Source organism: Sorghum bicolor, chromosome 4, assembly GCF_000003195.3.
Source record: "Sorghum bicolor cultivar BTx623 chromosome 4, Sorghum_bicolor_NCBIv3, whole genome shotgun sequence".
Taxonomy (NCBI): Eukaryota; Viridiplantae; Streptophyta; class Magnoliopsida; order Poales; family Poaceae; genus Sorghum; species Sorghum bicolor.
The window spans coordinates 64612185-64631130 of NC_012873.2; the positions used below are offsets into that span (position 1 = coordinate 64612185).

Consider the following 18946-nt stretch of genomic DNA (forward strand, 5'->3'; position numbering starts at 1 on the left):
AAAAAATCGACCATGGAAATGAAAAGTGAGCGAATATACTGAGGGCTATGATCAATCGCAAAGAATGATAAGCTGTATTTCCTTGTCTTCCCTCCCCCCTACCATGAGCTATTAATACACAGTTCGTCAGCTATTGAAGCTTTTATTCAATTTTCATGAGAGAAAACTTTGCAAAGAGCAAAGCTAACAAAGGCCACCTCCTGTTAGCAAACATTGTGACATTTTTGTGCCATAGCACTGGACAGTGAAAAGAAAGGTTTTGGGAGTTGGGACGAGTACTTAGGAAGAGGAGAATGCGTGAATGATATTTTTGTTGAACGGGTCCGAAAGGTGTGTCAAAAGATTGTCGATGGGGCCGGCATGAGTTACGGATGCTTGCACCATGAAGCCAAGCATGGCTACCATTGCCAACCTCCCTGTGACAGTAAGAAACCACTCGATTAGCAAACTTGTGTAGAGTTATTTTGCTCGCAAACTGTACTGAGAGGAATCTACCATTCTTGATTTCTTTGAGCTTCTCTTCATGAGCATTCTCTATATCCTTCGCAAGTCCTAGTGGATTAAACAGAGGGCCTCCAGGGTAGCTGTCGAATTTTTTTTTAAAAAATGTAATGAGCGTAACTAAGGCAAAGGGCTGTCAGGTGAATTTTTGTCATGCTTCAACGCTCACTTACCCTGGCTGTTGACCTGCAAGTGCAGCCTCTAACCCTATGAACGTTCCTTCCTCTGCTTGTGATCCTGGATTTTTGAAGTCCATGTACCTCTTGGTTTCAGCGAACCTGTCCGGATCGGTGTGTCGAATAGAAACAATGTCAGTTTTGTTTTACGTGAAATCAAATCACAGCATATCCCATTTTGTATGGGAACTTTTGTTATTAACACCGATGAAATGATTGGTTGTTTACTTGTTTAGGTTGAAATTTACCCCATCAAGAGAAGCTGAACGAAGAAGAGCGCCGTGGTGTTTGCGAATTCGAATTTCGCCGCACCTGCTTCAAACCACACGGGGAGGTCGCTGTTCCCTGATACACGGAGCAACTGCAAAGAATCACGAGCAAAGCAAGGGTTTACTCAGCCTTTTGTTCTCTAAAATAATAAAATCATTAAAGTCCCATGTGAATCTCGGCTTAGCTACTAGGCCCATGATTAGCAGGGCGTAAAATACAAAAGGAAAACCCCAAATCGGCAGCTCTACTTGGCGTTGCAGGTCGAGTCCGGCGGATAGTAGTAGTAGGTCGGTTCCGTTTAGTACCACATCGCCTATGTTAGCGAACGCGCGTCTCCAGCGATGTATAAAAGTAGGCTGTGGGCGAACGTCCCAACTCATCTTTGCGCTTGGGGCAATGACGCAGCTCATGAGGTATTACCGAGGCGCGTCAATTGCTGGTTGAAAACTATTTCCAAACCCCCTCTGCGCGGCCCACCAGGGCGCCAGAGAATTTCTGGAAGGGCTCCCTCTAACCAGGGTAAAGCCCACAATTCAGTGAAAATTTTGAGTCCTTTTTACAGTTGCTCAAGCAATCAGCAATTCAAAACTAGAAATAATCTTGTTGGCTGTTTCGGCTGTTTTATATCAGAGCAGCTTAGCCTAAGTTATTGTACAGTTTCCCAGAGTACTCTAACAAACGGACGGGAAGGTGAGCAACTTACGTCAGTGAAAAGGATGCCGGCGACCCCTGCCATAGCGAACCGGCAGTGCACGAGCTCGGCCTGAACGTACCACTTCAAGCTTGCCGGATCCTCGCCGAGGCCCAAGGGATCGAAGCCGAAGTCACCTGGTAGTCTGCAACAAATCATCAGAGATAACTACTCCACTGTCAGCTGATGAACATCAGAAAACACCGGCAGATATCAGAGCGTCAGAAAACCGACGTGCCGTCGAGGTGAGGAGGCGGGTCCAGTCCGGGCAACCAGGTCGGCCGCTGGGTGCCGGCGGCTCGGACGGCGACGACCCGAGCTCTGGGTGACGGCGCGTGGTGTGCAGGCATGGCAAGCGTGCGCCTGCTGCTCCAACCGGCGAGCTGCCTGGAGGAGGGGGCGGTATGGGTACGCAGGACGCTTCCATGGCTGTTGGCGGCTGTTACAGTGGACGCCATGGCTGCCACAGCCCACAGCCCACCCTCGCTGGCGCCGGAGATGCTTGCTTGCCGGACAAATACAGCCGGGAATGGTTGTTCCGTGCGTGATCTTGTCTTTTGGCCGGGGGTGTTGGACAAAAAGAAGCTCTCGGTTCTGGATATGGAATTAGAGGCGTTCGTTGCTTCGTTCAAAGGCTGACGGGCTGTGAAGCTGATGCCAGGGCGGAAAAGCGCAAAAATGTGGTGGTTTGCCCGCCAGGCTCCGATCTGATAAGGCGAGGAGAACTTTTTGGGCTACACTATCTGTGTGGTCTGTGGACTGCACGAGCGCTGCTGCTACTGGTTGGTGGTATTTTCTTCTTTTTGCAGGCTGTCCGGAAGTAACAGATGGGCCTCTTGCGGGCCGTGTTCGTCTACATTCAGTGGTTCGCTAGTTTTTTTTCTTTTGTTTCAAAAAAATGGGTATTCTTTTTTTAAGAAATGTTTCGAAAGTTTAGCTTGAGAGAACAGAGTACATGACAAGAATTTGAGAGTAACGTGATAAAACAGTCATAGAGTAGCGCAGCAGTTACCTTCCAGTGGTACAAAACTACGAATGGTTCGTACAGAGGACACGAGATTATAAAAATTATTTTAAAAATAGCATAATCATATTCCAACATTTATCCTGTCATCTTGATAGATAGAATTATGATAATTTCTTAATATCTATTTCAAAGTTTTACGATTCCAATCGCAAATGTTTTATTATTAACTTTGTTCACTAAATTATGTAGGGTACTAGGGTGTCATTGTGGATTTCTGACTTTTAATAAAATCTTCTCTTAATACGATGAATATAGAAGGCTAGCTAGCTCCAGGGATGAACAATAAGCAGCGTCTTTTTATCAATACATAAGACACTATTTTCTTGTGTGAACATCTATATGTACTGTTTTTAGCATTTCAAAAGTATTAGTATTTCTGTTGAGAAAAAATGTCATCTGAATCCCAACTTGTTTCGAGTCAGATTTTTATATAATATGTTTCCTATTTTCAGTCTATTTGTTTAATGTTTAGTTATCGATTTAAAAACATGCTATATTTACCATAAATCTATGACTTGTGCTTCCATATGTAAGTGAAACCATCCCCTACCCATTCACTACTCATATACAGTACCTGCCATTCCGAAAGAGAAAAATAAATAAGCTAGATTAGAAAATGGTCGCACCAGATAAACTAGACGGGAGAAATAGAGAATAAAAAATAGCTCAACACAAAATAGGCTGAATCAGATAAAAGTAAATGGGCCTTAGAAAGAAAGTAGATAGGGGAGCCGGACCTAGAAGCTCGTGTACTGTGCTCCGCAACGCGCACGCGTCCATAGCGATCTCAATGCGCGCACAGAGACAAAGATCGCCAAGCACATCGTGGCCTATAACTCTATAAGGATGGTGTATCAATCAATCAATATGATCTTGTCCTTGCGAAAGGAACCATGTGTAGGGACACAAGCCTTCAATTCGGTAGCATGGCCATTCTTGATTGAGGTGCTTCAACACATTGGCTTCTCCCGTTGCCGGTGGACTGACCCGATCTCTATCGTACTATCAACGACGAGCACAAAAGTTCTTGTCAATGGAAGACCAGGGCATCGGATATTACACGCCAAGGACTACGACAGGGGGGTTCAATGCTCTTTGTCCTGGTGATGGAGGTGTTAAACTCGCTCATAAAGAAGGCTGATCATATCGCCGACGCCGAGCGGCACCAGCGCCACTTGCTGGCCAGGTGGTCGTGCACTGCTCCTCGCTCTATGCGAACGATCTTGTCATACTGCTGTCACCGGGGACAAATGATCTACTTTGTTTAGCCCAGATACTTGAGTTGTTCGCGGGCGTCTCCGGTCTCGTCGCCAACATGGAGAGGTGATCGTCGATATGCTGTGATGACAAGGTGATCGCCCGTGTCCAGCTAGTATCCCCGTGTGTTGTGTCACCATTCTCACGTCGGTACCTAGGAATCTCCCTGTCGCTTCGGCGGCTGGGCCACGCAGGCGAGTAGCCGCTCATTGACGCGGTTGCGGGTTGTGGCTAGGATTTCAATTTGGAAGGCTGAGTTGCTCACAAATGCTGAACGTGTGACCCTCGCCAAGACCACACTTTACGCCATTCCTGTGCACCTTAGCATCGTCTGCTACCTACTATCAAGCTATCGGTCAGATTGATAAAAGGAGGGGCGCCTTCGTCTGGACCGGGACAGACTCATGCACCGGTGCGAAGTGCCGAGTGGCCTGGCCCGTCGTCTGCCGGCCAACGGACCTAGGCGGCCTGGGCGTCACCGACTTAATGGTTCTTTGGCTTCACACTCAGGCTCTGGTGGGATTGGTTGTCACGCAGAGCCGCAACGTTGCTGGACGAGTCTACCTTCACGATTCGAGAAGTGTGTCGCTACTATGTGTGTTGCGAGCTTGTCTTGTCTTCGGTGGTGACAGACACGTCCGCACGTCTCGATCTGGACCGACAACTGGGCGACGGTCAGACCGCTGCACCAATACGCACCAGCTCTATACGCAGCAACCTTGCACGGCACCTTACGCAACAAAGGCTAGGCGTGGGATGAGCCCTGACGACACATGTACTATGTGACTACCTTCACGTCTGAGAACTTGTACAGTCAGTCGTCCTGCAGCCGCTATAACCAGACCGCTTCGTTTAGAAGTGGTAATCGAGTCTGTTCGCTTAAGCTTATGTATCGAATCTGCCAGCGCGACGCCTTACACAACAACCGCTAGACGTGAGACGAGCCCTATATGACTACCTTGTGTGTGGGAGCTTCTGCAATCAGTTGTCCTGCAGCCGTCACAATCAGTTATGTACCAAATCTGTTAGTTATTTAGCAGTATTTTTTTAAAAAAATAGCAAATAATAATATTTTTAGCCATAATTTTTCTACCAATGGAATAGACTCATGCCCTCACATACCACACCTTCGCAGGCTCCACCAAGCTACTGGCGCCAAGGAGTTTTGGCGGGCCAAAGCTCCTCCGAAGGTCAACCTCTATTCACTGACGTACGTCTAGACCGTCGAGCGTCACAAACGGCACAGCTCGCAGGATGATGACTCATGCGCGTTGTGCGATCAAGAGGCCGAAACGGGGCCACTTGTTCATCGGATGTGTGTAAAAATAATTATGTACTCATACTTTTTTAAAAAAAATGCATGTACTCATACTCTCATGACACTTGTGCGCTCATACTAGCTATTGTACTCATACTGACGCATACTCTGAGAAGTATATATACATACTCTGAGTATAAATGCATACGTGCTTCAAATAGTATAAATACATACTCTAATTAATCTAGTGAGATACGCGAGTACGTGACTGTATGCATGCATACTACTATAGCAGTACGTCCATACATACTAGATATTTCACATGCATGCATTAATGAATTATACGCCTGTAAATAAAAAACTAGTATATAGAGTATGCATCCATACTAGCAGTTTTCACGTGGATGCATAAACGGCAGTAAAAAAACTTAGTATATACGGCAGGGAAAAAATATGCATGTTTTCGAAGAAGCAAAAAAAATTGGCACTATATATAACCGCAGCTGACGTCAACATGCCCATGCAAACGAGCTGCAAATCAGGCTAGCGGTGGAGCTGATATACTCTTAACGGGTTTATTTGTGCACACAAATCCAACTTAGATAGGTGGGAGTAACTAATCCCAGGAGTATAGAAAATGCACACATATATATATAACACACTCATAAGGCAACACCAGGAACACCAGACCAAGTCACCTTCAACGAGATCGTAGCAACCTTAAGTCTTATCTGTCGTCTTGTACATCCATGTAGCTTAGGTTGAAACTTGATCTCTCGACTGGCAGATCCATATTGAGTATGTTTGAAAACGTTACCAACCTTAACCTTCAAAAGCATCACTTTATAAATCGGGACAGCAACCACGAACCTTCTTAGAGGCCCCGACTGAGCAATGATGCCATCAAAAAGCTGGATTTCTTCATAGGCATCCATGTCATCAAGGAAGGAGCTTAGAGACAAACCTAAACCACTCTGCAGTTCTGAAACAACAACTTCTATTGTGGCCTCCACCGCATGTGCAAGAACTGCTAAAGTTACATCAACTGCACAAGAACTGCCAATAATCCGCTCTCTAATTGGTTTCCATGGTTTATAAATACCGTCTGAGCATACTAATGCTCCATCAATCAGTTGAAGATCATTGTCCTCCTGTATTCCAGTCTTAATCCTCATGTCAAATTCTATTAGAACAATAGAACTCATTTCGATACCTCTCTTAGGGCCTGTCATTTCAATCAAAGAACCCTGCAAAAAGTTGATGCCATTATTTAATAGCTTTACATAACAACATAAGATATCTAAAGCTTAGATACATGCTTAGTAACCATTTGCCAACATTTTCAAATAAACAATAGCATAAATTTTGAAGCTTTAGGAAACACAATCATTTAAGTTCTATATAAACATACATTGTACAGAGATTAGTTATTGTGTTTAGATAAAGCATAATAAGGCATGGTAAGAAAACTATATAACGCATTGACAGCAAATATGCATACTGATTACTGCACACTATACTTGCATTCTATCAGCAGCTATATAAAACCCATTTTTTTGTATAACATTTCAGCAAGTCAGCAAGTACAAATATTTACATAAAAATCCATCTATATCACCAACATAAGATCCTCAAATCGTGCTGCCAAAACCCATGTGGTTCCCTTGTGAAAAAGTTACAGGGGCAAGTGAAAGGTGTCACACTAGTTTACCAGGCCAAGTAGAATGGGAATGAGACCAGCCGGACCATAGATTTGGATAGTCCTGTGCAAGCCTACGTTAGTTTCTATATCCTGGACAAACCTAGGCCAGGGAACCAATTCAGATCCATGCATCAATAAGAGTATCTAACCAGCCATTTGACAGGTACAAATTTCACTTCTCAAGAGTTTTATTTTAGTCCCTTTGCTGTCCTTAGCATGTCAAGCTTGTTGTCCCTAGATAGAGGTATTATTATTGGCAGCTGGCACACAAACAACTCAGAATAATTTGATGGCACAGTTCAGCTTAGCCATGGATTGCCAATTCAACATATTTCCCCCCTATTTCTTGGTTTGTCAAATGCTTCCTTAATACTAGTTTATTAGGTAGGACTTACACAACCAGCTATGAAAAGCAAGGCCTTCTTTGAAGGAGCTAATACTCTAGTTTGATTCAGTAAAACTATGGTGTTGCTTTGCTAGTGGCTTTCTTTCAGTAGTAGTCCAGGACATCGGTTGAGCCCCCACCTTAAGTTGTCTTTTGGCCTCTATAAAGCTGGAAACCCAAGCAGATATGAATGTAAAACTCTTGGGGGGAGAAGAGGGGGGGGATCCGAGTGCACTGCCACCAGGGCCAAAACAAGTATAGCAACTCATTGTTACCTCATGTGCACCACCAATCTGGCCACACAGCTCACCATCCACTCTTGTGGCCAAATGGCCATCTACACATACGCACGCTGACAACGAAGCACACATGCATTGTGTGTGATTCCCTCCCAAGATACTTTTTCTTTGGGAATAAGCAGAACAGGTTATGAAGCAGCTCATTCAACCAAACTGTCCAAGCCTAAGAGATGGGATAGGAACACGACACACTTGCTGCATCCTTGGTTCTTCACTTGAACCAATTGCTGAGATCTCCTTGAACACTTGTGCAGTATTACTCCCTGGTCGACCTTGTCATTGATGTACATGAATTACTTCATGTTCTAGGAACAACAAAGGAGTAACAAATAGGGCAAGTATTGTTAGTCTTCTGTTCACCAAGTCTGGACATCATAGCACTTGAGATCACAGCAAGGTAAAGTTAATTTTGCCCTTAAGGGCATATGCCCTCACTCTCCTACCCATTGGATTCGCTTTGAGAAGTGTGCAAACACACATCTCAATGCGAAACTGCTTTGAGATGTGTGTTTGCACACTTCTCAATGTGAATCCAATGGGTGGGAGATTGAAGGCATATGCCGTTAAGGGAAAAAAAACCGCCTCGAGCACAGCAAGCATTTCTTCAAACTCTTTATCTGAATTACCACTAGCGAGCTCCAGAAGCAACAATAAGTCACCAAGTTCAAGCATCAATTTTGTGCTTTTGTTATCATTGATTGAATTGTCAGAATAGGAACTCAGAAGTTGTTTATTCAGTTCACAATCCAAGAACTATAATCATTTGAACCCCATTAAGGTATTTGATGGAAAACTGACCTTGAATCAACATATCACCATTTCCTGGGCTAAATGCACTTCGTCTCTGTGGTGGCATTTTATCCATCACATACTGAGCACCGCTCTTCATCAAATAAATGGTTGCAGTCAGATTTCATCTCATGTTGAGAACATGCTCCATAACAGACATGGTATAAATGACCCTAGTAGTGATGGTCAGTATAAGGTCTACCACGCCTCCAACAGGAATGCAACATGCAACACCATTCAATCAGCATGTTGTTCTAATTGCAAGTTGTTACCAGCCTCATTGAACATTTTATTTGATTCTTGATCAAAATCCACCATATCAAACCCAGGCATTTCCTCAAACCCATGATGTGTAGCAGTAGCAACCTAACCAAGATTCATTGATAAAGCCAAGCCACCATTATAGACAAGCATTTTATTGCTGATAAGTTTTTATTCTGAATCATATAGAAACTCTCCACCACTTATTAGTTGTTGAATAAGCCCTCATGCGCGTTGAGCCTGTGCAACAGCTAATCCCACACAACATTCACATGAGACATTTCATCACACACTTGGTCTGTTAACCACTCAGTGCTCAAGGGTTAATGAGACCAGGTTGGTGATCTGATCCGCAACCGGCTTTCTCAGACTCCTTTCTACACCCACCAATTGTCGCAATAAGTTGCCATGGGTCTCAAATGCAGATGTCAAGTCCTCAGGTACATCAAGAATAGATGGCATCACCCACACATCCAAATGAGGCATTTCATCAAACATACCATGGGGATCACTACCCGCCAGCCACAGCCAGCTTGCACTTGCTCTCTGCATTCACTCCCTCAGTTTCCAGATTGGTCCAGGTCCTTCTCAGCAGCAGTAATTTCTGCCTCCATTTTCTCCCAGGAAGAAGCAAAAGCTGTGTTAGGCATTCCATTGAACATGTGGGGTGCAGTTACTTGGTGTGGCATTCTGCTGATCACAGGGGCGCACAAAGCACAGAATGCATTACCACAACACTCACATGATGTCCCAGTGCCCGCAGTTCAGGCCATCCGTCATACAGGTTGAGTATGACTCCTGCAGTATGCCTGTACCCAAACCCTCTTGCAGCTGCGACCAGCGCACAATAGTCTGCTGTCATCAGCACTAACACTTTCAATGGCGCCGTTGAGAATCACCGCAAATCAAACTCGCATGGAGAGAAATTACAGGTGCTCAACTCCAGCACAGCAGCACACTGCACTGAATCAATCTACCCCAACCTGCTGAACTTGCGTGTTCAGATAGAAGTACAGATTCACCAGACAACACACCTGACCAAATCCTTGCAGTCATGGTACAGCGACTGTACAGTCACCAACACACTGCCGATATACACCGGTGCTGACATATGCCACCGAAACCCATGCTGATACCACTGACACCACCCATTGCCCACAGCGAGGTCGAACCACAGGCATGAGCAAATCACAGAGGAAATCAAACGAGAGGATCTCAATAGCGAGAAGGAAGATCACCTTCATGACCCATTCGTGCTTCTGAAATATTTTTTCTGAGGATCTCAATAGCAAGGAGGAAGATCACCTTCATGACCCGTTCATGCTTCTGAAATATTTTTCCTGCCTCTGCCTTTCACCTCTTCCCTTTATAGCTGCCACTCAGTAATGCCATGTAACATGCCAGCCCAAAACCACAAGGCCCAAAGCCCAAAATGCTTATAGACACGTGATTAAATTGGATTATTTTATTCTCTTGATCTTGAATGTATATGAAAAATCAAAATCTTTTGGTAGCAATTTACAACCGGCAATTTTGATAGCCTTATCGCAACCATTTGCATTCCTTTGAACGTGAATGAAATATGAAAAAAAACAGATTTGTTTACAACCTATACATGTGTAGTGGAGCCCAAATGTGATTCTGGTCTCTTCTTCCCCTTTCTTCTAGCTCCCAGCATAGTATGTGCACCGAGCAATAGCGCGATTTGAAATTCCAGTAATTTGGACCACCAATCTTTGCTCCAATGGGGTTAAACAAAATGGACTTATGGTGACAAAGCTATCAGAGGAAGGAATTGAAGCCAGACTTGTTGTGGGCGCTGGACAGGACAGCTGGCCGCCGGTGAGCTCCTCCTATGCTTGTGCATCCTCTTCGTCTGCAGCTCGAAGCCGCCAAGGTGCGCATGGCGTGTGCCTCCTGCACGTGCTTGGCCAGCTGCACGGAAAACATCGGGATCTTGGTGAGGGGCCAGCGCAACCTCCAGCCTTTGTTTGTGCTCCAGATGTAGCAGAGGGCCCATGCCCACGACCACGACGCCAGCGTGCTCTGCCGGAGCTTGAATGAGAGGAGCAGAGTGCACCTGAGATGCTTGTGCTAGAGAAGACGAGCGCCATTGTGCCAGACTGTGCTGCCACCTGAACGCGTTGGTGGCCACTGGCCAGTGGGGGAGGACCGAAGGACATGGAACTGCCAACGCCCGCTGCGCACCGACACCCACACGTCACCCTCACCACCGTCCGCCCGCCCCTTTGACATGCCGGCTGCCGCCTGCCACTACCAGCCACCTGTTTGCACACATCTGGACGTCAGTGAGGCCCGCACGCGCCCGGACCCCCCTAGCGGCCACCCGCACGCAGCTGGCTACCGCGCCCAACTCCAGCAAGCGAGCCCTGCACGCAGCCGGCCTCCAAATCACGCCGTCACCACCACCTCCAAATACTACGAGGGTTTCGCGGTTTGGGAAGGGTCCGGGAGAGCAAGAATGACTAGATAAGGCAAGGGTAGTTTGGTCATTTCGTGTGGTCCACTTTTGTTTTTTTCATTTTCTTTCATCATTTAATTCAGCTACATCTAACACCGTTACAAAGTAGGGGTAGATGGAGCCTTTGTTTCAAAATAGCAAGGGTAAAATCACAGTTAAAAAAAAACAGGGGTAAAATCACCATTGCATTATAAAGTAAGGGGTAGAAACACCAAGTTCCCAATAAAATATGTGAATATGTATGTTATATAATAAAATATATACACATGCTATTCTACACCCTAGAATTCAGTACTGTTCAGAAATCGTGTGTCAGTATTATTCATATTTTGTGGTGTTGGGTACTCAGTATTTTTTTTTGGGTCAGTTTTGGCTAGTGGTATATCTTACACCTAGGGTGTAGAATAGTGTTGCTGATAAAATCTATGCATAAACAGCAAAAACAAGCCTACGCTTCCATATTACAGAATAACACTATTGATAAACAGAAACCAAAGGCATAATTACTATAATACTTCAGTTCTATATCCCCAATACCCAATCCCCTCTATTCCAAGTTTTATAAATTAAGGAGATTGTGTAGTTGTGAAAAACATCAAAAGAAGTGGGTTTAATCTTTATGCAAGTGAAAGAATTGGACTTAAAACATAAAAAGAACAACATTAACATGCAATTACAGATGAGTATAGAAGTGTACCTGCTGCACAACGATGGGATTATCCCTGCTATAATTTACAATATAGTTAAGCATGCCATCCCTCTCATCCCGTGCTGCTATGTATCCATATAATTGTATTGAGCCATTGCTGATTGGACTTTTGGACAGCAGCACCGAGAAAATTTGAAACATGTCTTGTGTAAATATGCACACGCCTGTTGTTATGTGGCTGCTGGGGATCGAGGGAGATGGATTGGGATCGAAGGAGCGGCGGCTGATGGCGTGAACAGTACCCGCGCTACAGTGCCGCGGGTACTGTTCACAGGAAGGCTGCTGTGAGAGCGAGAGAGGAGGCTAGGGTTTTGGGCGCTAGGAACGCTAGCCGCGGGGCGCTGCCCGCGGCTGACAAGAGAGAAGGGATTTCCTTCTAATCTCTTGCTTTATTTTAGATTGATACATCTCCTCTCTTTATATAGAGAGGCTTACTTGACTTACAAGCAAGACTTACTTGACCCCTAAGAAAGCGACTAATTAACCCTAATGGGCTAAGGCCCAGTAGGTCCTTGACTCTTCTAACACTACACCCCACCTGGACATGCAGCTCGTCCTCGAGCTGCAACTTAACGACGACACTAAGAATGACTCTGCAAGACACAAACATAACACCTAAAAACAAGCCTTTTACATCTCGGCTTGTTTTATTATTCTCAACTAGAAATAATTTTAACCCTTGCACATAAAGCGGACACCATCCACCTGGATCCCATGGAGACCATCTGGATGAAATACGTGCTTGTGTGTGGCCTCCAGGAAGTGGTCGCAACAGGGACCAGCGAAGGCGCCCTCGCGGTGGTCGGTGGCGGAATCTGGCGGCGCTAGGCAGTGCGCTCCCACCGATGACACCATGCCTTCTCCTTGCTGGACGGCTGCTGGTCTGCACCGCACATAGAAGAGCATAGGGCTTCCAACTGCCGACGCCGAAGACTTTGAGTCCACCACCCGCGGGAAAAACAACATGCACGCTGCCCGTGGGCGGAACCACATTCTGAAAATCCCCGACGCAGCGGATGAGATCGCAGTCCTCCACATGGTGGAGCTGCAAATAGGTGCAGGGCTGAATCAGCGGCAGATCGCGCATCTTCTGCACCCGCCGACGTGCAAGGAGGCCACGCACAGCAGCTTGCAGCTGCACTGTCGCCGACACCTGGCAGCGAAGCATCTTCCCTGTCAGCTCCGTCGCCATCGGCTGCTCGGTCTGCTGCAGCATGTCGCCCTCATCTCGGACCTGCTGGAAGCTGGCACCCCTATAGAAGATCCCATCGGTGAATGGATGCTGGATGGTTGATACACCGGGGAGGATAACAGCGCTGGTGGAGGGTGCTGGAGCAACCGTTGTCGTGGCCGCCGGGGTGCTTGCCATCGTGTGCACCAGCATCCATGGCTGCTGGATGGGAACCGGGGCAGATGGATGCACGCCCAGCGGTAAGGACGGTGCCTGCAGCGAGGGAAGATAACCCGCGCTTGACATCAGCAGCTGTGGGAACTGCGCGGCTGTAGGCAGATCCCGACCGTCCAGGGCCGACACACGCGTGGCCAGATCGCCCATCTGGAAGCTCATGAGGGCCATCTGGTTCTGGAGGCCCTGGATGGCGCTGGTGAAGGCCATAAGCGCATCGGAAGGGATGACCAGCATTGGGGCTGGCGGTGTGGAGGACGCAGCCGGCGGCGGCGTGGTGGCAGTGATCAGGGCGCCGGCGGAGGTCGTCACAACCGCGCCGGCGCCGGGCGGGGCGCTTGTGGAGGGCGGAATGCCAGGGGCTGTGGTCCCGGAAGAAGCCATGATCTCTGATACCAGATGTTATGTGGCTGCTGGGGATCGAGGGAGATGGATTGGGATCGAAGGAGCGGCGGCTGATGGCGTGAACAGTACCCGCGCTACAGTGCCGCGGGTACTGTTCACAGGAAGGCTGCTGTGAGAGCGAGAGAGGAGGCTAGGGTTTTGGGCGCTAGGAACGCTAGCCGCGGGGCGCTGCCCGCGGCTGACAAGAGAGAAGGGATTTCCTTCTAATCTCTTGCTTTATTTTAGATTGATACATCTCCTCTCTTTATATAGAGAGGCTTACTTGACTTACAAGCAAGACTTACTTGACCCCTAAGAAAGCGACTAATTAACCCTAATGGGCTAAGGCCCAGTAGGTCCTTGACTCTTCTAACACCTGTGGTCTTCGAGAACATCATTGGCTCCAACCGAGCTTCACCAAAGATAAAAATTGCTACTTAATACACCAGGTACATTATTGTATTACATAAAGGGAAAACCATTCTTTACCATACATATGTGTGTTGAGTTGCCGAGGACTATCTAAAGAACAGTGTCAATCAAATAACTCCATGTAGGTAAGTAAAAATGCAAGCTGTTTCATGAAACCTGAGGCTGGATGTTTCACAATACCTGCGCTCTAGACTAACAAGAGATACAGAGAGGGTTCCCCCTTCTAACTGTTTGCTTTGATTGATAGATCTCTGTACGAGAGGTTACTTGACTCCTAATGAGCATAATCAGATCAGATTCTATGGATGGAATTCGATATAATCACAACTTATGTCATGTGCACTGATCCAGGTGGCCTCGACCAGCGCAACCTGAACAATAAATGGCAGCCACACCACATAGGCAGGAAGGGAGGAGAGCTCCCAAGTAAACTTCATAATATCTTGCTTGAGTGTGATTGATATATCTTCCATCGTTATATACAGCTACCAGTCCAGTCTATACGGCGGCTTGGGTTTTGTTTATATGCTACAAACGAAGAGAAACTTAACACCCAAATTTATGTGTAGCTCCATTACTTCCTCTCGGATAGCTTACTGACCCTATGACAACTTTTCTAGAATCTTCTAGAAATAAAACAAATGCATGGGCCCACCTAGCCAAGTGTCCAGCCAAACATGGTATGATTGCAACCCAAAACATGAAACTAAACAAGTTAATGCTGTGGGTTTTCTGGGCAAAAAATAGCTAGGTCCAAGTATAATGAAAATGGTGTCACTGCAAACCTCTTTACTAGAAAATATCTCAGTGCTCTAGGAATGAAGGCGTATTATCTATTACAACCAATGTTCGTCTAAACAAGCGTTTAGGACGTCTAAATGACATTTACATGCTAACAAGGTCAGAGTCTAGTTTAGGGGGTAAATGATAAATCAATGGGCCAAAATCATGTTTAAACTTTTTTAAACAATGTTGCGTGCAGCACAGAAGGGTAGAAATTTGGGTGGCTGGATTCGTGACAAAGCCTGCAATGAGGAAAAGGCATATTTTGGCCAAGTCCCGCTCTACGTGTAGGGGTGGGCACAAAAACTGAATCACAAACCTGAAACACCCAAAAAATCAGGTCCTACTTTGGGTATCAACTATGAATACGAATTTAGTATGGGAAATTCAAGCTGACTCCAGGTAACTGAATCACCCGAAATACAATGAAAGCCTGGCCAATAATTATTCACAATAAGCTTTATTTTGTTTCGATTTGGGAATTTTTTGGAATCCATTAATGGATTTGAAATTTTCCTTCTATTCATCTCTTTTCAATTGATTTTACTATGCAAATTGGTTTGATTTGTTGACTAGATTTGCTTATTTCATTGACCATGCTGCCGTAATTGGGTAATTCAAGATTATCGAAACCCCAAATCTCAGGTGGCCAACATTTTGGGTATTGGTTTTTTGGGTGAACTCAGGTAGCAGTTTTCACAAACCAAATTACCTAACTCATAAATTTTGGGTAACCAAATGATTTCGGGTATTAATTTTTTGGGTAAATCTTGGGTAGCAGTTTAAACAACACAAATTACTCAACATATAAATTTTGGTTAACCAATTACAACCAAATGTCCACCCGCATTTACATGCCTCCACTTGCATAAATTACATTCTCATTAGGTTGCCGCTAAATATCATAGCTCACTATTTAAACCGCTTCTAATTTAACACCAACCATTAACAGTAACAACAAACCATTATTGTGAATTTATGCACTTTTTCGATACAATTTGGAGAGCTAAGTATGACCCAGCCTGTGTTGACTTTGCTTCCAATCTAAGGCTTTGTTTAGCACAACTTCAGATCTTAGATCCGGGTTGGATCTGTATTTGTAGACTAAATTAAAAATGACATGAATATTTATATTTAAAGCAACTCCAAGAGACTATATTCTTCCTAATTTATAAGGATAGAGATTTTCAAAAAAAAACTCCAACAGCTTTTTAATTAGATCTCCAAATATAAACATCCTTTATTCTGGATTGCTCACTAGCCAAAAATGGAGAGTGAGAATGCCTCTCTATAGTTCGCACACAAAATAGAAAAGTTGTTAAAAGGGTACAAAGATATAGAAAACAATTCTTACTCAAATAAGTCTCGAAATGACGATTTAGAGATTAAATTTTAAAGACACTTGGAGATGCTCTTAGTCCAAAGTATAAATAATTCATCTAAATGTTCTCGACATTCCTGTAGCTCTAGGTCCATCCAAATTTTTTTGGAGCTTCAAATACTGAGATCTAAAGCTCAGCCAAACAAGACCTAATATAAATTCACAAAAGAGTGTAACCATGTGAATTCCCACCTCGAAAGAGCCAATTAAGTCTGCGCATATATTCCTCAATATATATATATATATATATATATATATATATATATATATATATATATATATATATATATATATATATATATATATATATATATATATATATATATATATATATATACTTCAAAAAAAATACTCATTCAATATTATGGATCAAATATGTGAAAACAGATTTGGTCATTTGAAGCACTTACTCAGCAAGATCACCTTCAAAGAATTCTTCCTGTAGACGCTTATTATTGTATATAGCACCATCACGGTGGCTGCTATTTCGTACGACCCTTGCGGTACGTATGACTGTGGGATTGTACTCTATTAACTCATTAGTTGCCGCTGTCCTCAGATTGTCTGTAACCTTATCTTGATCCATGTATTCGGTGGAAATAAACCTCTGGAGGGGTTTATAGATAGATCTAACAAAAAATATAAAAGATCAATAACACAATACAACCAGTCCGTATTAAATTAAAATAAAATGATAACAAAGATTGAAATTAAATTCTGTTCCAACACAGTAATATCATATCAATTCCTTACTGCTCCAAAAATCAACATCAACTACCTGCTTTACGGAAAGATCATACGTATAGTGATGGATAGATAGAAAGAATTCGTCAGAATCGAGATCGAAAAATCCATTGCAAGGCGCGTGATGATATAGAAATCGTCAGAATACACACCCAAAAATTCATTGCAAAGCAACTAGCGATAAAGTGTTCAGAAGGCAGAAACGAGAGGAGGCAAGAACAGACCCATAAAGACGATTCAGATCTGGATGTGCTGACGCTAACGGCTTGAGTGGATCTCCTTGTCGCGCAAGCTATGTGGGGCACCCGCACAAGCGAGGCAGATCGGAGCCGCCAACTCTACCGAAAGATCGTTGGAGGAATTGCATACTCCCAAAATGTGGTGGTTTGCCAGGCTCCTATCTGATAAGGCTCTGTTTAGATTGTAGATGAAAATTTTTTTATGTCACATCGGATGTGTCGGAAGGATGTCGGAAGGGGTTTTTAGAAACTAATAAAAAAACAAATTACATAGCTCGTCAGAAACTGCAAGACAAATTTATTAAGCATAATTAATTTGTCATTAGCACATGTGGGTTACTGTAGCACTTAAGGCTAATCATAAAGTACCTAGGCTTAAAAGATTCGTCTCGTAATTTTTAACTAAACTGTGTAATTAGTTTATTGTTTTATCTATATTTAATGTTTCATGTATGTGTCTAAAGATTCGATGGGATAGATAAAAAAAATTTGGGTGGAGAGGCGAGGAGAACTCTTTTGGGCCACATTACCTGTGCTCTGTGGACTGCACGAGCGCTGCTGTGGTATTTCTTTCTTTTTGCAGGCTGAGACGGGAAGCAACAGATGGGCCTCTGGCGGGCCGTGTTCGTCTGCATTCACTGGTTCGTTAGTTTTTTTTCTTTTGTTTCGAAAAAAATGCGTAATTTTTGTTTTCAAGAAATGTTTCGAAAGTTTAGCTTGACAGACCAGAGTACATCATAAAAATTTGTAACCACAGAGAGTAACTAACAACATGATAATTGATAAAACAGTCATACAGTATAGTGCAGCAATACCTGGTACTCCTCCAGTACAAAACTACATATGATTGGTACGCAGGACACGAGATTCTTAAATTATTTTTAAAAAAATAGCATAATAATACTCCAATATTTATTCTCAAACGCCAGTGCTAAGCCGCCACACAAAAAAACTCTAAAAGAATACCCTCCTGATTGTGACTGATGGTGATACAGCTAAGACAAACTGTTTGATTGCACCGATGACCGATCGACTTCGCCGACTGCACCGACGTGCTTTCCGCGTAGGCGCGTACCGGTCTCGTACGTGCTCCGTATTGTTGCCTGTATACGGTGTGTAAAATATAATAATACAATGCGATATTTTCATATGGTCATCTCATCTAGTTGCTTCTAAAAGAATACCACTTGTTTATTAGTAAGCAAAGCATAATATCACTCTGAACTCTGAAGCTAGTTCGATCCACGTGGTCTGCTACACCAAGTTCTCTGCTTCCGGGCGGTTTTGCGCGTTGCCCATTTGCCCGTTACCGTCTGGCTCAGCCTGCCCGCTGTCCTCTGTGTATATTAAATCACACGTTTACATTATTGTTATATGCGCGTGATGTAGCATAATTATATTGTTTGGCAACAATAAACTTAAAGATTGTGCACGTTGGTGAAACAACGTTTGGAGATCTTATTTCCTCTTTATCAAGAGGTTTATATAAAGTTTCTCACAAAACAGGTTTATATAATTAATGACTCGCGAAGGTTTTATCGGATTCCTAGGACTTTACTCCCCCTTGGAGGTTCTCCATGCCTTACCTTTCTTTGGAGGTTTATAGAGGTTCTATTTTACTTTGGAGGTTCTCATATGTTAAAGAAGGTTTAACCTTTATTCGGAGGTTCTCGAAGGTTAAAGCTTCTCTCAAATATTCTTGAAGGATCTTAGAGATTAAACATCCTTTTAGAAGGTTCTCGGTGGTTGAACTTTCTCTCAATGTTCCTAC

General features: G+C 44.2%; 2 protein-coding genes across 3 annotated transcripts; both read right to left on the reverse strand.

Moving 5' to 3' along the window:
- On the reverse strand, window positions 49-2402 carry LOC8075198 (photosystem I chlorophyll a/b-binding protein 5, chloroplastic). Its single transcript, XM_002454553.2, has 6 exons — window positions 1873-2402; window positions 1651-1783; window positions 926-1038; window positions 675-779; window positions 496-584; window positions 49-416 (listed from the first exon to the last, which is right to left on the reverse strand). The coding sequence occupies exons 1-6, from the start codon at window positions 2094-2096 to the stop codon at window positions 280-282; spliced, it is 801 nt and encodes a 266-aa protein (XP_002454598.1). The 5' UTR covers window positions 2097-2402; the 3' UTR covers window positions 49-279.
- LOC8078917 lies at window positions 5690-17272 on the reverse strand. 2 transcript variants are annotated; one of them, XR_002452147.1, is made up of 3 exons: window positions 17161-17272; window positions 16603-16821; window positions 6349-6427 (listed from the first exon to the last, which is right to left on the reverse strand). XR_002452147.1 is itself a non-coding variant. In XM_021458946.1 (2 exons), exons 1-2 carry the CDS (start codon window positions 11946-11948, stop codon window positions 5843-5845), a joined length of 738 nt encoding a protein of 245 aa, XP_021314621.1. In that variant the 5' UTR covers window positions 11949-12500; the 3' UTR covers window positions 5690-5842. The 2 variants fall into 2 exon arrangements, 1 of the variants encoding a protein (XP_021314621.1); XM_021458946.1 differs by lacking the exons at window positions 16603-16821; window positions 17161-17272 and adding an exon at window positions 11796-12500 and having other exon boundaries at window positions 5690-6427.

Excerpts from the sequence above, each read along its gene's own strand:
- LOC8075198 (XM_002454553.2), bottom strand. The coding sequence starts at position 2,096 with ATGGCGTCCACTGTAACAGCCGCCAACAGCCATGGAAGCGTCCTGCGT. Across the intron at positions 1,039-1,650 it reads CCGGCATCCTTTTCACTGAC|TTGCTCCGTGTATCAGGGAA; the intron begins GTAAGTTGCTCA and ends GATTCTTTGCAG. Across the intron at positions 417-495 it reads GCTCAAAGAAATCAAGAATG|GGAGGTTGGCAATGGTAGCC; the intron begins GTAGATTCCTCT and ends TTACTGTCACAG.
- LOC8078917 (XM_021458946.1), bottom strand. The coding sequence starts at position 11,948 with ATGTTTCAAATTTTCTCGGTGCTGCTGTCCAAAAGTCCAATCAGCAAT. Across the intron at positions 6,428-11,795 it reads ATCCCATCGTTGTGCAGCAG|GGTTCTTTGATTGAAATGAC; the intron begins GTACACTTCTAT and ends AACTTTTTGCAG.